General features: G+C 44.3%; 1 protein-coding gene across 1 annotated transcript in view; it reads left to right on the forward strand.

The window, feature by feature from the left end:
• The window catches only part of ANTXRL (ANTXR like), a 288394-nt gene that overhangs the window by 170874 nt on the left and 94179 nt on the right, over positions 1 to 23341 (forward strand). The window contains exons 10-11 of the mRNA XM_077454770.1: positions 2158 to 2256; positions 18605 to 18674. Of these exons, the coding sequence (XP_077310896.1) occupies positions 2158 to 2256; positions 18605 to 18674 (169 nt within the window). The remainder of the gene's footprint in view (positions 1 to 2157; positions 2257 to 18604; positions 18675 to 23341) is intronic.

Genomic DNA, 23341 nt, shown 5'->3' on the forward strand with positions numbered 1-23341 from the left:
ACCCAAATGATTTTTTTGTCCTTTTTTCCCACAAATAGAGCTTTCTTTTGGTGGTATTTGATCACCTCTGGGTTTTTTATTTTTTGCGCTATAAATGAAAAATGACCGAACTTTTTTTTTAAAAAGCGCATTTTTCTTTATTTCTGTGATAAAATTTTGCAAATTATTAATTTTTCTTCATAAATTTTGGCCACTATTTATACTGCTACATGTCTTTGGTAAAAATAACCCAAATTGGTGTATATTATTTGGCCTTTGTGAAAGTTATAGAGTCTACAAGCTGTGGTGCGAATCATACAAAATTGATCACATCTGATGTACTGGTGGTCTATCTCATTTCTTGCGACCCGAACAATCCAGGAAAGTACAAATACCCCCCAAATGACCCCTTTTTTGAAAGTAGACATTCCAAGGTATTTAGTAAGAGGAATGGTAAGCTTTTTGATTTTGTCATTTGTTCCCACAATTCTTTGCAAAATTACGTTTTTTTATTTTATTTTTTTCCATTTAATTTTAATTATTTCTCTCACGTGGCATGTGTATACCACAAATAATGCCCCGAAATATATTCTGTTACTCCTCCTGAGTATTACGATACCACATGTGTGGGACTTTTCCACAGCCTGGCCACTTAGAGAGGCCCAACATGCAGGGAGCGCCATCACGTGTTCTAGGAGCATAAATTACACATCTAACTTGTTGACTACCTATTACACTTTTGAAGGCCCTGGAGCACCAGGACAATGACACGTGACACCGACATGGCACTGATGACAGATGGCACTGATGTGGCACTGATGACAGATCTCACTTATACGTGGCACTGATAACACGTGACACTAATACGTGGCACTGATGACACGTGGCACTAATGCGTGGCACTGATGACACGTGACACTGATGACAGATGGCACTAATATGTGGCACTGATGACACGTGACACTGATATGGCACTGATGACAGATGGCACTATGAGGCACTGATGACATGGGGCACTGATGACAGACGGCACTATGTGGCACTGATGACAGGTGGCACTGATGAAAGATGGCACTTATACGTGGCACTGGGGACAGATGCCACTGATGACAGGTGGCACTGGGGACAGATGGCACTGATGACAGGTGGCAGTGGGGGCAGATGGCACTGACAGGTGGCAGTGGGGACAGATGGCAGTGGGGGCAGGTGGCAGTGGGGACAGATGGGGACTTTATTTTCGTTTTTGTTTTTTTATTTATTTTATTTTTTTGTCACTAACCGCTGCATCTCTGCAGCGGTTCATCTCTCCCTCCTCACACGCTGTCTGTGTGAGGAGGGAGAGCCGGCGATGAGAGATGATCTCATATGTTTACATATGAGATCATCTCCCATTGGACACACCGATCGCGCTGTAAACGGCCGCTATGATTTACAGCGATCTGTGACTGGCTGTGTCCGGGGGAACAAGGGATTAAACTCACTCGGTGCCTTATTTGCATTAAATCAGCCTCAGAACCTGTGAAATTCATATGTGTCCTGGATTAAAGGGATGATGTGACCCTAGTAAGGACAGATGATTAATGTAGAATTTACTATTTGGAATCCATCAGCCCTTATCTCAGGCATGCAGGCAGGAGGGTGTGCTGAGGTGAGAAAGCATTTCCTCCCCTCCTGAAGACTCTTGGGATTTGTGACATAATTTGCCTAGGCCTAGAAACCAGGGAGTAGCTGGAGAAATGTAAAAAAAAGAAGGTTTAAAACAAATATAATAAAAAACTCTCCTATCTAACTGCTAATTTTAGCAGCATACTTTTTAAAACTATGGGCGGCACAGTGGTATACTCCGGTTTCCTCCCACACTCCAAAGACATGCTGGTAATTGGCTTAATGGTTAATTTGCTTCTGTCCAAAATTGGCCCTAGTATATGAATGGGGACCTTGGATTGTGGGCTCCTTGAGGGTAGGGACCAATGTGAGTGTGCAATGTACAGGGATAGGGACAATAGTAGAAACTCACGGAGGTTGCACTGGCTGGACTGGTGTTTTTATTCAACCTTACTAACTATGTAACTACATAACTATGTAAAACTAGTTGTTGAAAGTGCAGTTCCACTTTAATATCTGAAATATTGCTGATTAGTTTGCCTATTTACACATTGCTTTGTTCTCTCGTTGCAGAGACCTTCCAGGTGGTGGTAAAAGGAAACGGTTTCTACCATGCCCGAAATATTGACCAAGTGCTCTGCAGCTTTAAACTCAATGACAGCATAACTATAAGTATGAACAACAACTTTTGTTATTTGAACCATCTTTAGCATTATTCAATTTTCTTGATGCTTCTGTGCTGTAAAATGAAGGTTTCTTCAAACAAGTAGTGAGCTTTGCTCATGTAGAAGCAGCTGTCTGCTCTGCATTTCCTAAACTATACAGGATTTCCTGCAGGAATGGCTTCATTCATCTCTATGGGTAAATGGCGTTGTCATTCTGACACAGCGGAGGTGAGCAAAGACATAAACATTGGTGGCTAGGAAAGGCACAGGAATGCATCTTTGTACACGCCATTGTCTATTTCTGTGCTCGGCTATACAGTGTCTGAATAAAAGCTCCATTCATCCACAATCATTAATGGAGCCTTTTATTCATTCAGCAAGATACAGATTGCTATTTGTGTAAATGAACTTTATGCATGGTAATTCAACCCTTTTCAAGCAGCTTCAAATCACAAAAATATCCAAAAGGATCTAGGTAACCTACCACCTACTATATAGATTTATATTCTTTGTTTTCCAATCATTTTTAATAATGTTAGAAACTGTACAGATATAAGACCATACAATACAAAATAGAAGAGTACCCGTACATAAAAACATTAGTAGCATGCACCAGTGGTTGCTAAATAACCAATATTATGCTATTTTGGGCTATGACCGGGATTCTTAAGAGCAAGTGAGACATCCTCAAAAGAGGAACTGCATGACCGAAGGACGTTCTCATCAAAGACGAGTCATCTCAGCCATGAATCAATCACCGTAAATGGTCTTTGTGTTTGCATACACAGTAAGGTGACCAGATTTTTAAAATGAAATCCGGGGACATATTTTTTCTTTTTACTAGTAATGGCGGCAATCAGCGCTCTCTGCCCATCGCCGCTGGCGCTTGCCTCACAGCCTGTCAAGTCTTACTCTCCGGGCCCCGGCTGCTACTGGGTGGGGAGCGGAGGAAAATCACTTCACCAGGGAAGGCAAGGAGATAAGGAGGCAGGCGGCTGGGGCCGGGACTTGAGCCAAGGCAGAAGAACATGCAAGCAGAGCTGGATGGGCATGCACCCGAAACTGAAGAAATATTCCCTCCGTTCCGATCAGCACATGATCATCAGTAAATCATCAGTGTAATTCAGATTTTTTTTTTTTTTATTCTACACTGACTGTCTTTGAAATTGCCTCAGCTCCCTGTTCAAATCCAATTCGGGGACAGATTTGGTCCAGGGATGTCTGGTCACCCCTATACACAGCCCTCAAACTGGGAGTGGGACCGGTGATATTCTTTCATTAACTTTCAAAATATCATTGAAAGGGGTTGAAATTGCTATGACATTTTCACATCTGTATCTAGAATTGCAGTTCCAGTTTTTGAATATGAAACAACCAATAATTTGTTAATAATTATATACACCTGGAAAGTTTTGAAAATCGTAACTTCTGGGAATGTGATGAAGTATACTATATAAAATATACTCTTATAATATATATGGTGTGCGTATATATATATATATATATATATATATATATATATTTATTAGACACACACACAGTATATTGCTTATGGGCTACAGTCAATACCTCTAGACCCATCCTTTCTAGACCCCAATAACACCAAGACTTTAAATGTTCTTGCCTAAATGGCCACAAGTTCTCCTTCCAATGTCTCCTGCAACCCTCCCCTTGCACCATTACCCCCAGCATTACCCTGTTACCCCAATGCCCCTAGTGACCCTCCTGCTGCCCATGCACTTACATTTGAGTAGCACCTCAGGTCGTGGTGGCATAAGTGCAGTTTGGGACACCACACTTTCCTCTCTGGATGCAGGTATTTGACATCAGAGTCTCTGGGCAAGAATCAGCTGGGATTTCTTCGGGAATCTGAGCAGCTCCTGTCAGATCTGCTCCCCTGGGAGATGCAACCAGCTAAGCAATCCCTCCCCATCCAACCACCATGCTAGCACAGCAGCTTGGTCATGTAGGTGGTGACCACAGAGTCCAGTAGGTGAAATAGACATGGTCCTGCTGTGCAGAGAATGTATTCATTATAATGTATAACCAATCAGATATCCCTAAATGGCAGCCATTCAGGGAAGGCCTGATACTGTAACATAACCAAATCAGAACTTTGTAATTGGTTACAGTATTAAGATCTCTGATTGGATACACGTTACAATGAATGAGAAAATCTGAAATACGGGACCACAGCTATTTCGTTCACTGCAGTTGCCAACTCCATCAAGTCCAGCAGTTACCAGGTGTGTGTGTGTGTGTGTATTATATATTTGATATCTATTTATCCCAACCACAACACTACCAGCCTCGAGTTTGCTTATTCTCCCTGTGCCTGCGTTGGTTTTATCCGGGTACTCCAGTTTCCTCCCACACTCCAAAGACATGCTGATAGGTAAGTTGTATCCTGTCTAAATTGGCCCTAGCATGTGTATGTATGAATTTGAATTAGAGACCCCAGATTGTAAGCCCTTTGAGGGTAGGGGCTGATGTGAATGTACAATGTATATGTAAAGCGCTGTGTAAATTGCAGCGCTATATAAGTACCTGAAATATATATATTAGTGGCGGTGCATCCATAAAGGGCGCAGGAGTGCCACCCCCTCTCTCCTGCACCGCTCTAATCACCATAGATAGATTAATGCAATGCATGAATCTATCTATGGTCGCTGCTGACACCCCCTATTCAGGTGCCCAGCCCATTTTTGGGGGCAGGGCATCTGAATTACAGCGGCAGGGGTGTTTTTTGGAAGCGCCTGATTAGAGCCATAGGCTCTAATAGGTGCCTAAAAAGGTGAACAGCGGGCACAATGCTGTGCGTTCACTGTTCACTCAGCTGTGTGTTAACAAAGCGAAGGGATTCGCTTTGCTAACACTGAATCCACCTCTCAGGCAATCAGGTTTCCGGGTCTGTTACCGGTCACCCGATTGGCTGAAAAGTCAGGCCCTGTGATTGTATGCCTGAGAGAGGATGGAAGAAGACATGGAGGATGTGCAGGAGACCGCCGCTTACCCACTCCAAGACAGGTAGGTGCCGGGCAGCATCTGATGGGGCACACTGGCGGCATCTGATGGGGCACACTGGCGGCATCTGATGGGGCACAGTAACAAGTAGCAGCAATTGATGGGCACACTGGCAGCATCTGATGGGGCACAGTAGTGGCAATTGATGGGCACACTGGCAGAAATTGATGGACACAGTGGTTGCATTTGATGGCACAGTGGCTGCGTTTGATGGCACAGTGGCTGCAATTGTTTGTTTGTGCCCCCCCCAAAAAATTTGGGGACCAGCTGCCACCGATTTTTTATATATATATATATATATATATATATATTTTTTATGTATTTATTTACTTCATCTTTTCAATGTATTGAAGTGTGATATGCAACTTGAAAGGAAAGGTTAAAAGTACAGAAAAAGCAAGTATTTAAAATGCTTACTTGCAGTGTTTTTTTTTTTTTATTCTCAGAAATATTTTTTATTCACTTGTAATGTGCTTTTAAATTTGCTGGGAAATGTAAGTACTTCAGGAAAGCCAATTGCTTATACTGGCCATACATAGATCAGTTTTTTTTTCACTCAGCCAGTGGGCAGATTGAATGTAGATCCGCCCATCCACAAAAGCAAGGTGGATGGAGGAAATCCTCCCCGCTGTGTTATTGTATTCTCACAGCAGGGGAAAATTTTCCAACAAGCCTATTTTTGAGAAATCGATCGTTATATTGTTTTCTCACAAAGAGGAACACCTATAGATTGTCCCTGCTGAACTGGCTAAATTATGATCCATCTATGGCCAGCTTACCCCTCCCTTCTTGCATGTCATAGCCCATTCCTGCTACTATCTGTACTGCCCCTCACCTCCCTTCATAGACTTTTATAAAGCTGCCAGGGGAGGAGTGAAGGGGAATACGAAAGAATATCACATAAGTGACAGCTCTGTGTCTGCTGGGGCTGCCGACAAGATGGCGTCGCCCAGCAGTTTCAGGGCTGTTGGATGTTTACCCAAGGGTTTTACAGCATCTCTTAAACCACTAGCTGATCTGTCAGCATCATTATATGGTGGCAGGTTGGCTCTCCTTGGCAAATCAACATAGTTGTACGTCGGCCCAATGTACGTGCCCAGCGGTGTCCACCGGGCACCAACGATCGCTTCCGAGAGAGAGAACAAGGGCTCTGTCAATGGAAACAGACCGATCCCCTGTTCTGTCGGGGAGGAGAGAGATCTGCTGTTTCTAGTGAATAGAAATAGCGATGTCTCTCTACTCCCAGTCACCACACTGCCCTCACAGTTAGAAACACCTCTGTAGCACACACTTAACCCTTGATCGCCCTCTAGTGTTAACCCCTTCCCCGCCAGTGACATTTCTACAGTGAATCAGTGGTTATTTTTAGCTATAATCGCTGTATAAATGTCAATGGTCCCAAAAATGTGTCAGACTTTGTCTGCCCCAATGTCGCAGTCCCGATAAAAATTGCAGATCACCGCCATTACTACTAAATAAAAAAATGCCATAAATCTATGCCCTATTTTGTAGACACTATAACTTTTCTGTAAACCAATCAATGTACGCTTATAGGATTTCATTTTTTTTTTTATATTTTATATTTTTTTTACCAAAAATATGTAGAATACATATGAGCCTAAACTGATAAATACATTTGTTTACAAAAAAATAAAAATAAATTGTGGATATTTATTATAGTAAAAAATATAGTTTTTTTTTCCAAATTGTCTTTTTTGTTTATAGCACAAAAAATAAATGCAGAGGTGATCAAATATGGAACAGCGTCGCACAACCACGCAACTGTCAGTTAAAGTGACGAATCACAAAAAGGGTCTGGTCAGTAAGGGGGGCAAATCCTTCCAGGCTGAAGGGGTTAAGTTAAAGGCTACAAAAGGGATGAATTAACTGGCCATAGATGGTTAGAATCTCGGACTACTCAGCCAAGATTCAATCCATGCATGGACAGGCTTATTGTACCCAAGTCGATAAATCAACTTGGGTACAACCAGCATGTCATATTTTTACATGCAATTATTGCCAGCAGCTATAGCAATAATCACTGTGCTCTCCCAACAGGGACAGCTCCCCGCCCCTATCCCACCAGGAGAACACAATAGCTCCGAGGGAGGGATTCCCCTATCAACACAGTTAAGGGTGAGCGATTTTCTGGGTTGCAGGAAAGAAAATCATATAATCTATGGCCTGCTTTAAAGGGGTTGTGAAGGCAGAAGGCTTTGCATCTTAAAGTGGATGTAAACCCCGAAAAACATTTTTTTTAATTAAGGCTTTTGCCTTGTACAGTATAGGATTTCATGTCATCTGTGCTCAGTCTTGCCACAAAGATTTACTCCAGCTCTGAACAGTCCTCTTATCTTTTTTCAGTGAGATAAAAACCGACACACAGGGAAATAGGAGTCCATTTCTCCCCCCTTGCTGTGAGTGACAGGTGATTCACATATCTCATGCACAAGCCTGAGAGGGATTCTGTGTACTTCGTACTGGTGTACTTTGTACCTATTACAGGACAATTTTATAGTCCAGTTTATTGAGGTCCCAACTAGGAATGATGCTCTGTTGGACCCGATAATCTCAAACCATGCAGAGCATATTACTAATGTTCAGATAAAAGAACACCTGGGTAGCAGCGACCATAACATGATTTCATTTGATGTTAGCTGTAAGCAAAAATCACATACATGAAAGATAAAAACACTTCATTTCAAGAGAGCAATTTTTCCAAGGATGAGGGCTACTTCCAGGACTTAGACTGGGAGAGAATATTGGCATCAATGGGCACTGAACGGAAATGGGAATTCTTCAAAAAGACTGTTTGGGACCTCACTGCAAAGTATATTCCCATGGGCAATACGTTTAAAAGGCTAAAAATAAAACTGATGTGGCTCACGGCCAAAGTTTCAAAAGCTATAAACTATAAGAAAAGAGCTTTTTAAAAATATAAAAATGAAGGAACACTAGTGTCATTTAAATGTTACAAAGAATATAACAGAATATGTAAAAACGAAATCAAAGATTCAAAAATTCTAAATGAAAGCCAGATTGCAAAAGATAGTAGGACAAACCCCCATTTTTTTTAAAATATATTAATAGTAAAAAGGTTAAGTCTGAGCATGTAGGCCCTTTACAAAATAATCTGGAGTGGGTGACTGGGGACAAAGAGAAGGCTAATATATTAAAGACTTTCTTCAGCTCTGTGTATACAAAGGAGCATGGGGGAGCTCATGTCCATAATGGGGGTGATAGTGACACAGCCCCAAATCCACAAAGGCTCAAAAGTGATATGGTCCAGAAATATTTTGACAGAATAAAGGTGGATAAAGCACCTGGACCTGATGGCATCCACCCACGGATCCTAAAAGAATTGAGCTCTGTAATTAAAAAGCCATCGTATCTAATTTTTAGGGACTCACTAATGACAGGAATAGTACCACTGGATTGGCGCAGGGCCAATGTGGTGCCTATATTTAAAAAGGGAACAAAGTCTCTACCAAGTAACTATAGACCTGTTAGTTTAACTTCTATAGTTGGGAAGATGCTGGAGGGATTAATAAAAGACCACATCGACGAGTTCTTGCAGGAAAAAAATATTTTAAGCAACAGACAGCATGGATTCATGAAAGACAGAAGTTGTCAGACAAACCTGATTTGTTTTTATGAGGAGGTAAATAAAACCTTGGACAGAGGGGTGGATGTGGTATACTTGGATTTTGCAAAAGCTTTCGATACTGTTCCGCACACACGGCTCATGTGTAAGGTAAAGTCTACAGGTTTGGAAATATCAGTTTGTAAATGGATAGAAAACTGGCTAAAAGACAGAATTCAGAGAGTAGTGGTTAATGATTCCTTCTCTGAATGGTCTAAGGTTATAAGTGGTGTACCCCAAGGTTCAGCGCTGGGACCCTTACTTTTTAATATCTTTATAAATGATATTGAGTCTGGGATCAAAAGTAACATTTCCGTCTTTGCAGATGACACCAAGCTATGCAGTGGAATAACGTCCTTACAGGATGTCTCCAATTTACAAGCCGACCTCAAAACACTGTCTAATTGGGCGACTATGTGGCAGATGAGGTTTAATGTTGAGAAATGTAAAGTTATGCACTTGGGGGATAAGAATATGCATGCATCATACATACTCGGGGGGAGTACAACTGAGGGGGATCCATAGTGGAGAAGGATCTGGGGGTTTTGGTAGATCATAAGCTCAATAATAGCATGCAATTTGGAGAGGTTGGTAGGGGGCGCTAATTGGTCTAACAAACCGAAAAAAAATTATTAATTTTTTTTTCTTATGGCAACCAGCCTGCCTGGTTTTACAACTAAGTTAGATATCTGGTGAACTATAATTGGCTTATAAAGTGTATATAGATGTGAATCTTAACAGTACCCACATAAATTGTTAAAACTAATATATATATATATATATATATATATATATATATATATATATATATATATATATATATATATACCGTATATACTCGAGTATAGGCCGACCCGAGTATAAGCCGAGGCCCCCAATTTACCCCCAAAAAACTGGGAAACCTATTGACTCGTGTATAAGCCGAGGGTGAGATATGCCTGTCCATCCCTGTGTGTGTGTCCATCCATCCATCCATCCCTGTGTGTGTGTCCATCCATCCATCCATCCCTGTGTGTGTGTGTGTCCATCCATCCATCCATCCCTGTGTGTGTGTGTGTGTCCATCCATCCATCCATCCCTGTGTGTGTGTCCGTCCATCCATCCATCCATCCATCCATCCCTGTGTGTGTGTCCGTCCATCCATCCATCCATCCATCCCTGTGTGTGTGTCCATCCCTGTGTGTGTGTCCATCCATGTGTGTGTGTGTGTGTGTGTGTGTGTGAGGCCTTGTGTGTCCAGCCTACCTGTGTCCCCAGCCTCCGTCCGGTCCCGAGCCTCCGTCCGGTCCCGTCCTGTCCCGAGCCGAGCCTCCGTCCGGTCCGGTCCCGTCCCGTCCCGAGACTCCGTCCGGTCCCGTCCCGTCCCGAGCCGAGCCGAGCCGAGCCTCCGTCCGGTCCCGTCCCAGGATCACCGCTCTTCGTCGGCGCCCATTTTCCTGTTCAAATGCCGCGCCTCCCTGTCTGTGATAGGCGGAACACAATTTCCCAGCAGTCTGTGTTCCGCCTATCACGGCCATCCTTTCATCCTCGTCCGTAGTACGAGGATGAGCGGATGTCCGTGATAGGCGGAACACAGGCTGCTGGGAAATTCAGTGTTCCGCCTATCACAGGCGAAGGCGGAGCCGGAGGCGCGGCTTTTGAATTAGAATAGAATGGCCGCTGTCTGTCTGCTCGACACGCTGATCGAGCAGGCAGACAGCGATGACTCGAGTATAAGCCGAGGGGGGCACTTTCAGCCTCAAAAAAGAGGCTGAAAATCTCGGCTTATACTCGAGTATATACGGTAATTTATATATATATGTGCAAAATAATTGACTTATAAAAATATAAATCTTAACAGTATCCACGTGTATTCCAATAACCAATCAAAAGATATGTGCAAACTATTGTGATAACCAATCAAAGGTATGTGCTATCACACCATATACAATATAGACAAAATTTCATAACAAACAGAAACTGTATTCATTTAAACCCTACCACTGAATAAGTAAATGCACCAGCCCTCCTATAGTACCACAAAATAAAATAGTTATACCTGTGAACTGGCAAATCGCATATAATAAATACCAATAAAGTGCTTACACCGTGAATGCCTATCTAGGTGTATCAATCAAAATCAGTGTACAAATCTCAAATTAAACAACATTTGTGAGTGAACCAAACAACAAAAGTCCATATATATGTGATTCTTGTGACCGATTTTTCTGAACCATCAAAGGGAAACCTTCACCACATTATGGATATCACCCGGAAAGTGCTAAAAAAAAAACTGTGTGTCAGCTTACCAGATGAAGTTGACCTAATTAGTGAAAAAAAGGTCAAGCAGGCTTTTGCAATAAAATCCTTGCTGTTTTGGAGAAATCTGTGGATCAGATACCCAGTCCCCAGCATATGGAGCTCACGGATGGAATATGATACAAAATGCAGAGGAACCAAAAATAGTTTATTCATTTATTTTAAAAGGTTAAAAACAAGAAAAATGCCAAATGGCTGCTTACATATCTTGTGCCATGGCGCGGCACTGAGGCTGAAAAGCACTGCTTATTTGAATGGTATCCCACCTACGATTTCTGTCTTTGCAGATGACACCAAGCTATGCAGTGGAATAACGTCCTTACAGGATGTCTCCAATTTATAAGCCAACCTCATTACACTGTCTAATTGAGCAACTCAGTGGCAAATAAGGTTTAATGTTGATAAATGTAAAGTTATGCAATTGGGGGCTAAGAATATGCATGTATCATACATACTAGAGGGAGTACAACTGGGGGAATCCATAGTGGAGAAGGATCTGGGGGGTTTTGGTAGATCATAAGCTCAATAATAGCATGCAATGCCAAGCTGCAGTTTCCAAAGCGAGCAAAGTTCTTTCTTGTATTAAGAGAGGTATGGACTCCAGAGAGAGAGAGATCAATTGGCCCCTGTTCAAATCATTAGTAAGACATCATCTGGAATATGCAGTTCAGTTTTGGGCACCAGTTCTCAAAAAGGATATTGGGGAGAGAAGGGCAACCAAACTGATAAGAGGCATGGAGGAACTCCGCTATGAGGAAAGATGAGAGGAACTGAATTTATTCACTCTTGAGGAGAATAAGGGGGGATATGATCAACATGTACAAATATATAAGGGGTCCATATAGTGAACTTGGTGTTGAGTTACTCACTTTACAGTCAACAAAGAGGACAAGGGGCACTCTTTATGTCTAGAGGAAAAGAGATTTCACCTCCAAATAGGGAAAGGTTTCTTCACAGTAAGAGCTGTGAAAATGTGGAATAGACTCCCTGCAGAGGTGGTTCTGGCCAGCTCAGTAGATGGCTTTAAGAAAGGCCTGGATTATTTCCTAAGTGTACATAATATAACTGGGTACTAACATTTATAGGTAAAGTTGATCTGGGGAAAATCCGATTGCCTCTCGGGGGAACAGAAAGAAATTTTTTCCCCTGCTTTAGCAAATTGGATCATGCTCTGCTGGGGTTTTTTCACCTTCCTCTGGATCAACTGGGGATATAGAATTAGGTATATGGGATTGTATGATATTATTTTATTTTTTTGTGGTTGAACTGGGTGCCTTTTTTCAACCTAACTATGTAACTATGTTACTTCAGATCCCCATCCTCCTTTCATCTCCAGCTCTCCCAGGATTGGGCATGCTGAAGTCATGTGGGGACTTTTCTTGGTTTGACTGGATGTTAGAGATCATAGCAGAAGTTCAGTGTAAGAAATACATAAGATAAAATGCATGTTGATAAGGGGAGTGTAGAGGTGGGCGGGGAGTCTACTGACATCACAACTCCAACCACAGAGCTACAGACAACAGACCCACCCACAGAATCTGCAGTTTTTGGGGTCTCTATTAGACAGAGGGGAGACATTTGACAGGTAAGGATGCACATGCAGGAGGCATGTGTATCCTTATAGATAACCACTATGGCCGTAGTTTAGAAAGGATGAGAGTGGGTTTACATCCACTTTAATACATTCTATGCATTAAAGTGGTTGTAAACCCTTACAAACCACTTTGACCTACAGGTAAGACTAGAAGACCTGTAGGTCCAAGCAATATCTCCTAAACCTATATGGTTTAGGAGATATTTGCCCGAAAACGGGCACCACTGTCTACGGCGCATGCGCCGTAGACAGCGGCGCGCAGGCGCACTGAACGCGGCAGTTCCAAAAATGGAGCTGCCGCATTTGTCGACTCCCGTGCGCATGCGCGGGAGTGACGTCATCGCGACTTCGCCGAATGACAGCGGCGGAGCTGCGAGACGCCACCAGCAAGATGGATGCGGCGGACTACAGGGGACAGCGCGACTTCGCTGGCTCCTGTGTCAGGTAAGTGACACATAATGGGCTACTATGCGATGCATAGTAGTCCATTATGCTTTACCTTTGCAGGGAAAAAAAAGAGGAAGTAAACTCATCAGGGTTTACTTCCTCTTTAAGATAAAAAGCCTTCTGTGTGCAGTAGCCCCCCCTAATACTTTGTTGAGCCCTCCCTCTATCCAGCGATGTCCATGAGTCCCTTGGCCCTCCGGGACTCTCCCTCCTGATTGGCTGAGACACAGCAGTGGTGCCCGCTGCTGTCAAGCAAAGTCAGTTAGCCAATCAGAGAGAGGGGGTGGGGGTCGAACCGCAGATCCATGTCTGAATGGACACACCAAGCTGCAGCTTGGCTCGGTTTCCCCAAAAGCAAGCTGCTTGTTATGGGGGCACTCAGCAGGAGGGAGGGGTCAGGAGCAGCGAAGAGGGACCCAAGAAGAGGAGGATCCAGGCTGTCCTGTGCAAATCCACTGCACAGAGCAGGTAAGTATAGCATGTTTGTTATAAAAAAAAAAAAAAACGACTTTACAATCGCTTTAACCTGGGTACACACTATAAGAAAATTGGAAAAAAAATTCTGTACAGGGAACAATTAGTCGATTATTTGATCATTAGTATAGTGTTTCGACAGCTGATTCTGACTGTATGGACAAAGAAAAAACAGGTGCGGGCTAGAAATTTTTTATCGTACGTGATCATAACATGCGCTTTACACTCAGTAATCATACGGAAATAGTCAAATGGAGAAAAACGTGCATGATCAGAAGCAAAGAATGACCCTGAAGAAGGTGGAAACAAACAGAAATCATACACACAAAAAAAAGAATGTTTGCCTTTGTCCATGAATATTTGTACACGTCATTACCATTGTTGGTTACATCATGATATGCACCTTCATGGAAAATCATGGTATACCTGGCTTTAGGCTGGATTCACACCTATGCATTTTTATTGCTTTTTGCAAATTTGCACTACAGTCCATTTACCATGGTTTCCTATGGAACATGTTCTGTAGAGCAAATCTGCAAAATGCAAAAAGCACTAAAAATGCATAGGTGTGAATCCAGCCTTAGTCAGGTAGAGTAAGCCTAAGCCTAGTAATTAATTTTCTTTGCTACTGACAGATTTAACCACTTGTTAGCAGTGACCTCAATAGCTTCATACTGAATTTAAAATGATACTAATGAGGTAACTGTCAATAAGCAGTTAAATCTCTCAGTTGCAAAGCGATTTAATCACCCACGTAGACCTAGGCTTACTACACCCAACTAATTCGTCAACATTTGGCTCTAATTACCGATCAGAGGATATCAATCTTTTTTTTGTCCAAATGCAATCAACTTACATAACTCTTAAAGTAGAACAATGCCCAAATCATAACTCTTGGCTAAACTGCCTAGTGTGTTAGGCTTCATGCACACGAGATGCAGATGCAAACGCTGCTGGACACATGTTGAAACCGGCGTTTAGAAACGCGCGTTTTGCCGCGATTTTTACCGCGATTTAGCGGCGTTTTACCGCGTTTGCGTTTAGTTAAGCTAACATCATAGACCCTCCCCAGCTCAAAAAAACAGTATTATTAACTATTTCAGCAATTTTGTGAGACCAGAGTGAGTAGCAGCAGCTGTGAGAGCTGCAGTGTACTTGTATTTAGCGTGTCACTTGCCACGGCACCTGCCACAAGTTGTGGATTGTCCACTTGCCACAAGTTATGGATTGTCCAACTGCCACGTCACCTGCCACAAGTTGTGGATTGTCCACTTGCCACGTGACTTGCCACATCACCTGCCACGTCACTTGCCATGTCACCTGCCACAAGTTTTGGATTGTCCACTTGCCACGTCACTTGCCACGTCACTTGCCACAAGTTGGGGATTGTCCACTTGCCACATCACCTGCCACGTCACCTGCCACAAGCTGTGGATTGTCCACTTGCCACGTCACTTGCCACGAGATGTGGATTGTCCACTTTCCACGTCATCTGCCATGCCACCTGCCACAAGCTGTGGATTGTCCACTTGCCACGTCACCAGCCACATCACCTGCCACAAGTTGTGGATTGTCCACTTGCCACGTCACTTGCCACATCACCTGCCACGTCACTTGCCACATCACCTGCCACAAGTTGTGGATTGTCTACTTGCCACGTCACTTGCTACATCACCTGCCACGTCACTTGCCACGTCACCTGCCACAAGTTGTGGATTGTCCACTTGCCACGTCACCTGCCACAAGTTGTGGATTGTCCACTTGCCACGTCACTTGCCACATCACCTGCCACAAGTTGGGGATTGTCCACATCACCTGCCACGTCACTTGCCACATCACCTGCCACAAGTTGTGGATTGTCCACTTGCCACATCACTTGCCACATCACCTGCCACGTCACTTGCCACAAGATGTGGATTGTCCACTTTCCATGTCACCTGCCATGCCACCTGCCACAAGTTGTGGATTGTCCACTTGCCACGTCACCAGCCACATCACCTGCCACAAGTTGTGGATTTCCACTTGCCACGTGACTTGCCACATCACCTGCCACATCACTTGCCACGTCACCTGTCACAAGTTGTGGATTGTCCACTTGCCACATCACTTGCCACCTGCCATGTCACTTGCCACAAGCTGTGGATTGTCCACTTGCCACGTCACCTGCCACGTCACCTGCCACAAGTTTTGGATTGTCCACTTGCCACGTCACTTGCCACGTCAGCTGCCACGTCACTTGCCACAAGATGTGGATTGTCCACTTGTCACATCACCTGCCACATCACTTGCCACATCACCTGCCACGTCACCTGCCACAAGTTGTGGATTGTCTACTTGCCACGTCACTTGCCACATCACCTGCCACGTCACTTGCCACAAGATGTGGATTGTCCACTTTCCACGTCACCTGCCATGCCACCTGCCATAAGTTGTGGATTGTCCACTTGCCACGTCACCAGCCACAAGTTGTGGATTGTCCACTTGCCACACCACCTTCCACGTTACCTGCCACGTCACCTGCCACAAGATGTGGATTGTCCACTTGCCACGTCACCAGCCACATCACCTGCCACAAGTTGTGGATTGTCCACTTGCCACATCACTTTCCACGTCACCTGCCACGTCACCTGCCACAAGTTGTGGATTGTCCACTTGCCACGTCCCTTGCCACGTCCCCTGCCACGTCACCTGCCACAAGTGGATTTTCCACTTGCCACATCACTTGCCAGATCACCTGCCACAAGCTGTGGATTGTCCACTTGCCACGTCACCAGCCACATCACCTGCCACAAGTTGTGGATTGCCCACTTGCCACGTGACTTGCCACATCACCTGCCACGTCACTTGCCACATCACCTGCCACAAGTTGTGGATTGTCTACTTGCCACGTCACTTGCCACATCACCTGCCACGTCACTTGCCACAAGATGTGGATTGTCCACTTTCCACGTCACCTGCCATGCCACCTGCCACAAGTTGTGGATTGTCCACTTGCCACGTCACCAGCCACATCACCTGCCACAAGTTGTGGATTGTCCACTTGCCACACCACTTTCCACATCACCTGCCACGTCACCTGCCACAAGATGTGGATTGTCCACTTGCCACGTCACCAGCCACATCACCTGCCACAAGTTGTGGATTGTCCACTTGCCACATCACTTTCCACATCACCTGCCACGTCACCTGCCACAAGTTGTGGATTGTCTACTTGCCACGTCCCTTGCCACGTCCCCTGCCACGTCACCTGCCACAAGTTGTGGATTGTCCACTTGCCACGTCACCTGACACAAGTTGTGGATTGTCCACTCGCCACGTCACTTGCCACATCCCCTGCCACAAGTGAATTGTACACTTGCCACGTCACTTGCCACGTCCCCTGCCACAAGTGGATTGTCCACTTGCCACGTCACTTGCCACGTCACCTGCCACAAGTTATGGATTGTCCACTTGCCACGTCACATGCCAGTCACCTGCCACAAGTTGTTGATTTTCCACTTGCCACATCACCTGCCAGGTCACTTGCCGTGTCACCTGCCAGGTCACTTGCCACGTTACCTGCCACAAGTTGTGGATTGTCCACTTTCCACGTCACTTGCCACTTCACCTGCCACGTCACTTGCCACAAGTTGTGGATTGTCCACTTGCCACATCACTTGCCACCTGCCATGTCACTTGCCACAAGTTGTGGATTGTGCACTTGCCACGTCACTTGCCACCTGCCATGTCACTTGCCACAAGTTGTGGATTGTCCACTTGCAATTGCAATTGTTTAAAATATTTTTCTAATGGTTTTTCATCATTTGCAATCATTTTTGAGATTTTTAATGTAAAAAAAAAAGGTCACCTTTAAAAACGCATATAAACACAAACGCGGCTAAACGCGGGTGCCGCGTTTAGCCGCGTTTAGCCGCGTTTTGCGTCTGAAACGTGGAAATTTTTACTTCTGAACGCATTTTTTTGCTTCTGGAAAAACGAGATTAAACGCAACTGCATAAAAACGGAAAAAAACGAGACTGTGTGCATGGACACATAGGATAACATTGAATGAGTTCAGGGGCAGTTGAAAAAACTGTCCAACTGCATCTGAACGCTCGTTTAACTGCGTCTCGTGTGCATGAGGCCTTAAAGTACTAAAAAGGTAAAAGCAGTAACAATGTTTTGAAAAAAATTGCACCTCTGATTTTAGCTGGCAGACAACAACATGATCAGATGGTAAACACAGATAACAGGGTCTCTGCCTATGGATTGAGCAGGACTGACTTTCAGGCAGAGAGGGCAACAGGTCTAGCAAAACGCTGCTCTCCCCTTAAGCCCCATACACACTATCAGATTCTCTGCTGAGTTTTTCCTTCAGATTTACCAGAACCATATAATATGAGGTCAAACCTTAGGAGTTTCAATTTGTATGCAATCAGGCTGGCCCTTGCACTACATTGGTTTGGTAAACCTGAAGGAAAAACTCAGCAGAAAAACTGATAGTGTGTATGGGGCTTAACTGTTTTTCTGCCTCATTACCTTTTGGGTTATAAATTGAGCCTAGCTTCACTTTAATTAATCTGTCTACCGCCACTAACACAGAGTTGCTCTCAGAAATTCCGTAATGTCAAAATCTAAAAAATCTAGCCAGGAGTGTAATTCCCTTGAAATACCTGCAAACTCTAGAACATATATTTTGCTACTGGTATAAGCCCAAATGACTCAGTTCACTAGTATATGCCAAAAAAAAAAAAAAAAGAATACACAGGATAGACAGAACACTATAAAACAAGAAAAGCATAGCACAGTTTGTAAATAATTTTTATATAGCAACATCTCTGTTCTGGTACTTGTGCAAAAGTAACAATAGTTGTTTTCTTCTTTGCTTTCTTTCAGATGAAAAACCAACAGACATACAGGATACATATCTACTTTGTCCTGCCCCAGTAATCGAGGAAGTGGGACAGTATGTATTAATTAATATCTGTAAGCAGAAATGATTTGGGGATAACATAAGGTATTGCAATGGCTACTGATCTGCAAAGCACGAGTGATCAAGCTGAGGTTCCATAAACCTACTATACACAGAGGGCTGCCCCATCTTTCTTCTTCCAATTATTTAAAATTATATTTAAAGTTCTCTTTCTAAACCAAGGGCCATCTGCATGGTTGGAGACTTTCACATTAGCTCAGAGGAAAACTTGAGGCTGAAGTAAGAAAGTAAGAAACCAGTGGCGTAGCATTAGGGTTGCCACCTTTTCTTCAAGCCAAACCCGAACATTTTAGTGGTGCACGGCCCTGCGCTTGCTTAACTCAAGCCATTCACCTGAATGGGGCTGCGCTATAACTGTGTGCAATGCACATGGCTACAGCACAATGGCAAGGGTTTTTAGGGATTTAAAACAGGTGATGAGGAGGCAACATAACTCTTCTTCACCACCTGTCAAATACCTTCAAAACACAATCCGCTATGGATCACTCTTCAGAGTGCTTTATGACTCCGTTTACACTTGTGGTTGGGGGTAAAATTTAGAGGTTGAGCTGTGTTTTAACTGCTATCAACCATTCCCCTTAAGCTGAAAAGGCAGCAGAGGGGGATGTATACCTGCCGGCTGCCACAGCCAAAATGTTTTGCATCAAAGTGCGGCAGAACATGTCTGCACTGTTGGGATCAGTGAGCAGTATTGCCTGCCAAATGAGGACCATTCAAGTGAATTGGTGACTTCCCGCTTCCATGTGCAATGCATTAAATTGCGGGGCGATGCTTTGGGGTTTAAACAGGTGGCGAAGAGGTGATATAATGCCTCCTTCCTGCCTGCCAAATGCCATCTGAAGAACAATACAAATGTGGATTGCTCTTCAGAGGGCACCACATATGCAAATGAGCCATAAGGCTGTTCAGCCATTCCAGTATATTCTGTGGAATCAGCTGGCGGCCAGGGGAAGGAACAGGACTGTTTAACCCCTGGGCTTAAGCACTTACCTTCTATTTCTCTGCACTGTTCCATGTTTATCAGGCGCCAGTGGTCTAATGCTTGTGAAGCGGTTCAGACCCCAAATCAAAGCCAACACACATGGGTGTATGATTTTATATATTGTAAGGGATCTTCCCGGGGTAGGGTGTGTTTGGACACAGTTCACAGCAGACTTGGAATTTGATAAAGCAGATCTTGGCGTTTATTCGTGGTACAAACAGTCCAGCAAACAAAATATACAGCAACACCGTGCTTTTCTAAGTACAACAAAAATAAAAGTCCTAGCCCGGCTGGGCGCTTACTAACAGGTTCTGCTCACCTATCTGACACTTACAAACACAGCGTCTTTCACCTGGATATCGCAGGGTGGGTTTTAGCTCCAGCAGTGGCAGTGCTTGCAGCTTCCTTCAACACACAGATTGTTCATTCCCTGGCTGAGCAATCACCTGCAGACTCTGCAGAGCCTTTAGCTTCCCAGGCTAATTAGGATCAAAGCTCACCTGATCCCAAACCCAGAACTGGATCGGGGGATGTGGAATGACAGGTCCCTCTACCAAACCTACCTGCCATTCCATATAAACCCAGGCCCGGCAAAATTAAATAACAACTCAGCAGCATATCGCTGCTGAGAAACTGATCCATCCTGGATTTACCATCTCACACTGTGTAGCAACCTAGGTGAGATGTACACCCCCTCGATCACTTCTCCAGTGACATGTCTACATATCCCCCCCCTCTTTTTCAGACCGGAGGGCTGAGCCTTTTGTCCCCACAGACAACTTACCCTTGACAATGCGTCAGCATTTGCCTGTAATTTCCCTGGCCTGTGTTCCACAGTGAAATTAAAGTTTTGTAGGGAGAGAAACCATCTAGTCACTCTTGCATTTCTCTCCTTGTTTAACTTCATCCATGTTAGGGGGGCATGGTCTGTCACCAACTTGAATTTCCTGCCTAGCAAGTAATACTTTAACGATTCTAGGGCCCACTTTACTGCCAAACATTCTCGCTCCACAATGGCATAATTTTTCTCGGCCGGGGTTAGTTTTCTACTCAAGTACGTCACTGGATGCTCCTCACCATTCACTATTTGTGAGAGTACTGCACCTAAGCCTGTGTTAGAGGCATCTGTCTGGACCAGAAATTCTCGCCTGAAATCGGGGGTAACTAAGACAGGTGGTTGGCACAAGGCCGACTTAAGGCTTTGGAAAGCCTTCTCGGCCTCTGGGGTCCACGTGACCATTGCTGTCTTTCCGCCCTTTGTCAAGTCAGTTAGTGGAGCAGCAACTGAGGCAAAGTTCGGCACAAATCTACGGTAATACCCCGTAATACCCAGGAAAGCTCTAACCTGTTTCTTTGTCAGGGGTCTAGGCCAATTCTGTATTGCCTCAATTTTATTTAGCTGTGGCTTAATCAACCCTCTCCCAATAATGTAGCCTAGATATTTGGCCTCTTCTAGGGCTAGAGCACACTTCTCGGCATTTATGGTCAACCCCGCATCACTTATGGCATCCAACACGGCCTGTACCTTACAGAGGTGACTTTCCCAATCAGGGCTAAAAATGACCACATCATCGAGGTAGGCAGCTGAGTAATCACGATGTGGTCGCAGAATCAAGTCCATCAACCTCTGGAAAGTTGCAGGCGCTCCATGTAACCCGAATGGCATCACTACATACTGGAATAGCCCATCAGGGGTGGAGAATGCAGTTTTCTCTTTAGCCTCACCAGAAAGTGGAATCTGCCAGTAGCCCTTTGTGAGATCGAGGGTGGTTATGTACCTGGCGTTACCCAACTTCTCAATCAACTCATCTACCCTGGGCATAGGATACGCATCGAACTTGGAGATCTCATTCAACTTTCTGAAATCGTTACAGAACCTCCAAGTTCCATTGGGCTTTGGGATTAGCACAATTGGGCTGGACCATTCACTCTGTGACACCTCAATTACCCCCAGATCAAGCATACGTTTTACCTCGGCAGATACGGCTTCCCTACGTGCCTCGGGTATCCTATAGGGCTTAAGGTTTACTCTGCTTCTAGGCTCAGTTTCAATGTGATGATGGATGAGGTGTGTACGCCCTGGGAGGTCAGAGAACTTGTTTTTGTTTTTCTGTAAAAATTCCTGAACCTCCTGTTTCTGTGACACTGATAGAGTATCACCTACCTTGACTGGAGGGATTGGTGGTGACAAATTATTAACAGTATTTGTCGCCACCAAGGATTCCCTGTCTTTCCAGGGCTTGATCAAGTTTATGTGATAAACTTGGAAAGGCTTCCTTCTACCTGGTTGGTGCACCTTGTAGTTCACCTCACTGACCTTTTCAACAATTTCATAGGGACCTTGCCACTTCGCCAAGAATTTACTCTCAACAGTGGGGACTAGTATAAGGACCCTATCGCCTGGGTTGAATGTCCTGATTCTTGCGGACCGGTTGTAAATTCTACTTTGGGCCTCTTGAGCCCTCTGGAGGTGTTCCCTTACCAGGGGCATTACAGTGGCTATACGGTCCTGCATTTGTGCTACATGCTCAATAACACTCTTGTATGGGGTGGACTCATTCTCCCATGTCTCTTTTGCAATGTCTAGTAGACCCCTAGGGTGATGACCATAGACCAACTCGAATGGTGAGAACCCTGTGGACGCTTGGGGCACCTCCCTAATAGCAAACATGAGGTAGGGTAATAAATGATCCCAGTCACGACCATCTTTTGCCACCACTTTCTTCAACATATGTTTCAAAGTTTTATTAAATCTCTCCACCAATCCGTCCGTCTGGGGGTGGTACACAGAGGTACGGATGTGTGAGATTTTAAATAGTCTGCATAATTCCTTCATTACTTTCGACATAAATGGCGTACCTTGGTCAGTTAGGATTTCTTTAGGGATCCCAGTCCTAGAGAACATATAAAACAACTCACGTGCAATTGTTTTAGATGCAGTGTTTCTTAAGGGTACAGCCTCAGGATAGCGGGTCGCATAATCCAGGACTACCAAAATATACTGGTGTCCTCTAGCTGACTTTACAATGGGACCCACTAAATCCATGGCAATACGCTCAAAAGGCACCTCTATAATAGGGAGCGAAACCAAAGGACTGCGAAAATGTGACACTGGGGCACTAACCTGACATGTGGGGCACGACTCACAGTATTTTTTAATGTCATCATATATGGCCGGCCAAAAAAACCTCTGGAGAACCCTCTCTCGCGTTTTGTCAGTCCCCAAGTGTCCCCCAAGAACATGGTTATGTGCCATGTCAAGCACCTGACGCCGGTACGGCTTAGGTACCAGAAGCTGTTCCACAATCTCATCCTTAACCTTATTAACTCTATAGAAAAGATCATTAGTCACCGAAAAATGTGGAAATCTTTTTTCAGCATCTGGTTCCTGAGGTACCCCGTTCATAACAGCAACCTGCTCTCTCGCATTTTTGAGAGTGGGGTCCTGTAATTGTGCAGTCCCAAAATTATCGCTAGACACCTCTAAGTCTAGTATATTTTGCTCAGTGGGAGGAGCCTCCTCCTCCCCAGCCAGGACCTGCAAAGGAAAACAATCATTTTCATCCTGCACACTTTTATCATTCACCGTGGACAAGGCAACCACCTTAGAGGTATCCTCACTCCTTTTGGGGATTTTTCTTTTTTCCCAGAGAGCCCA

The sequence above is a fragment of the Lithobates pipiens genome, unplaced genomic scaffold (genome assembly GCF_037356315.1).
Source record: "Lithobates pipiens isolate NorthernLeopardFrog02 unplaced genomic scaffold, aLitPip1_a1.2 Scaffold_25, whole genome shotgun sequence".
Classification (NCBI taxonomy): Eukaryota; Metazoa; Chordata; class Amphibia; order Anura; family Ranidae; genus Lithobates; species Lithobates pipiens.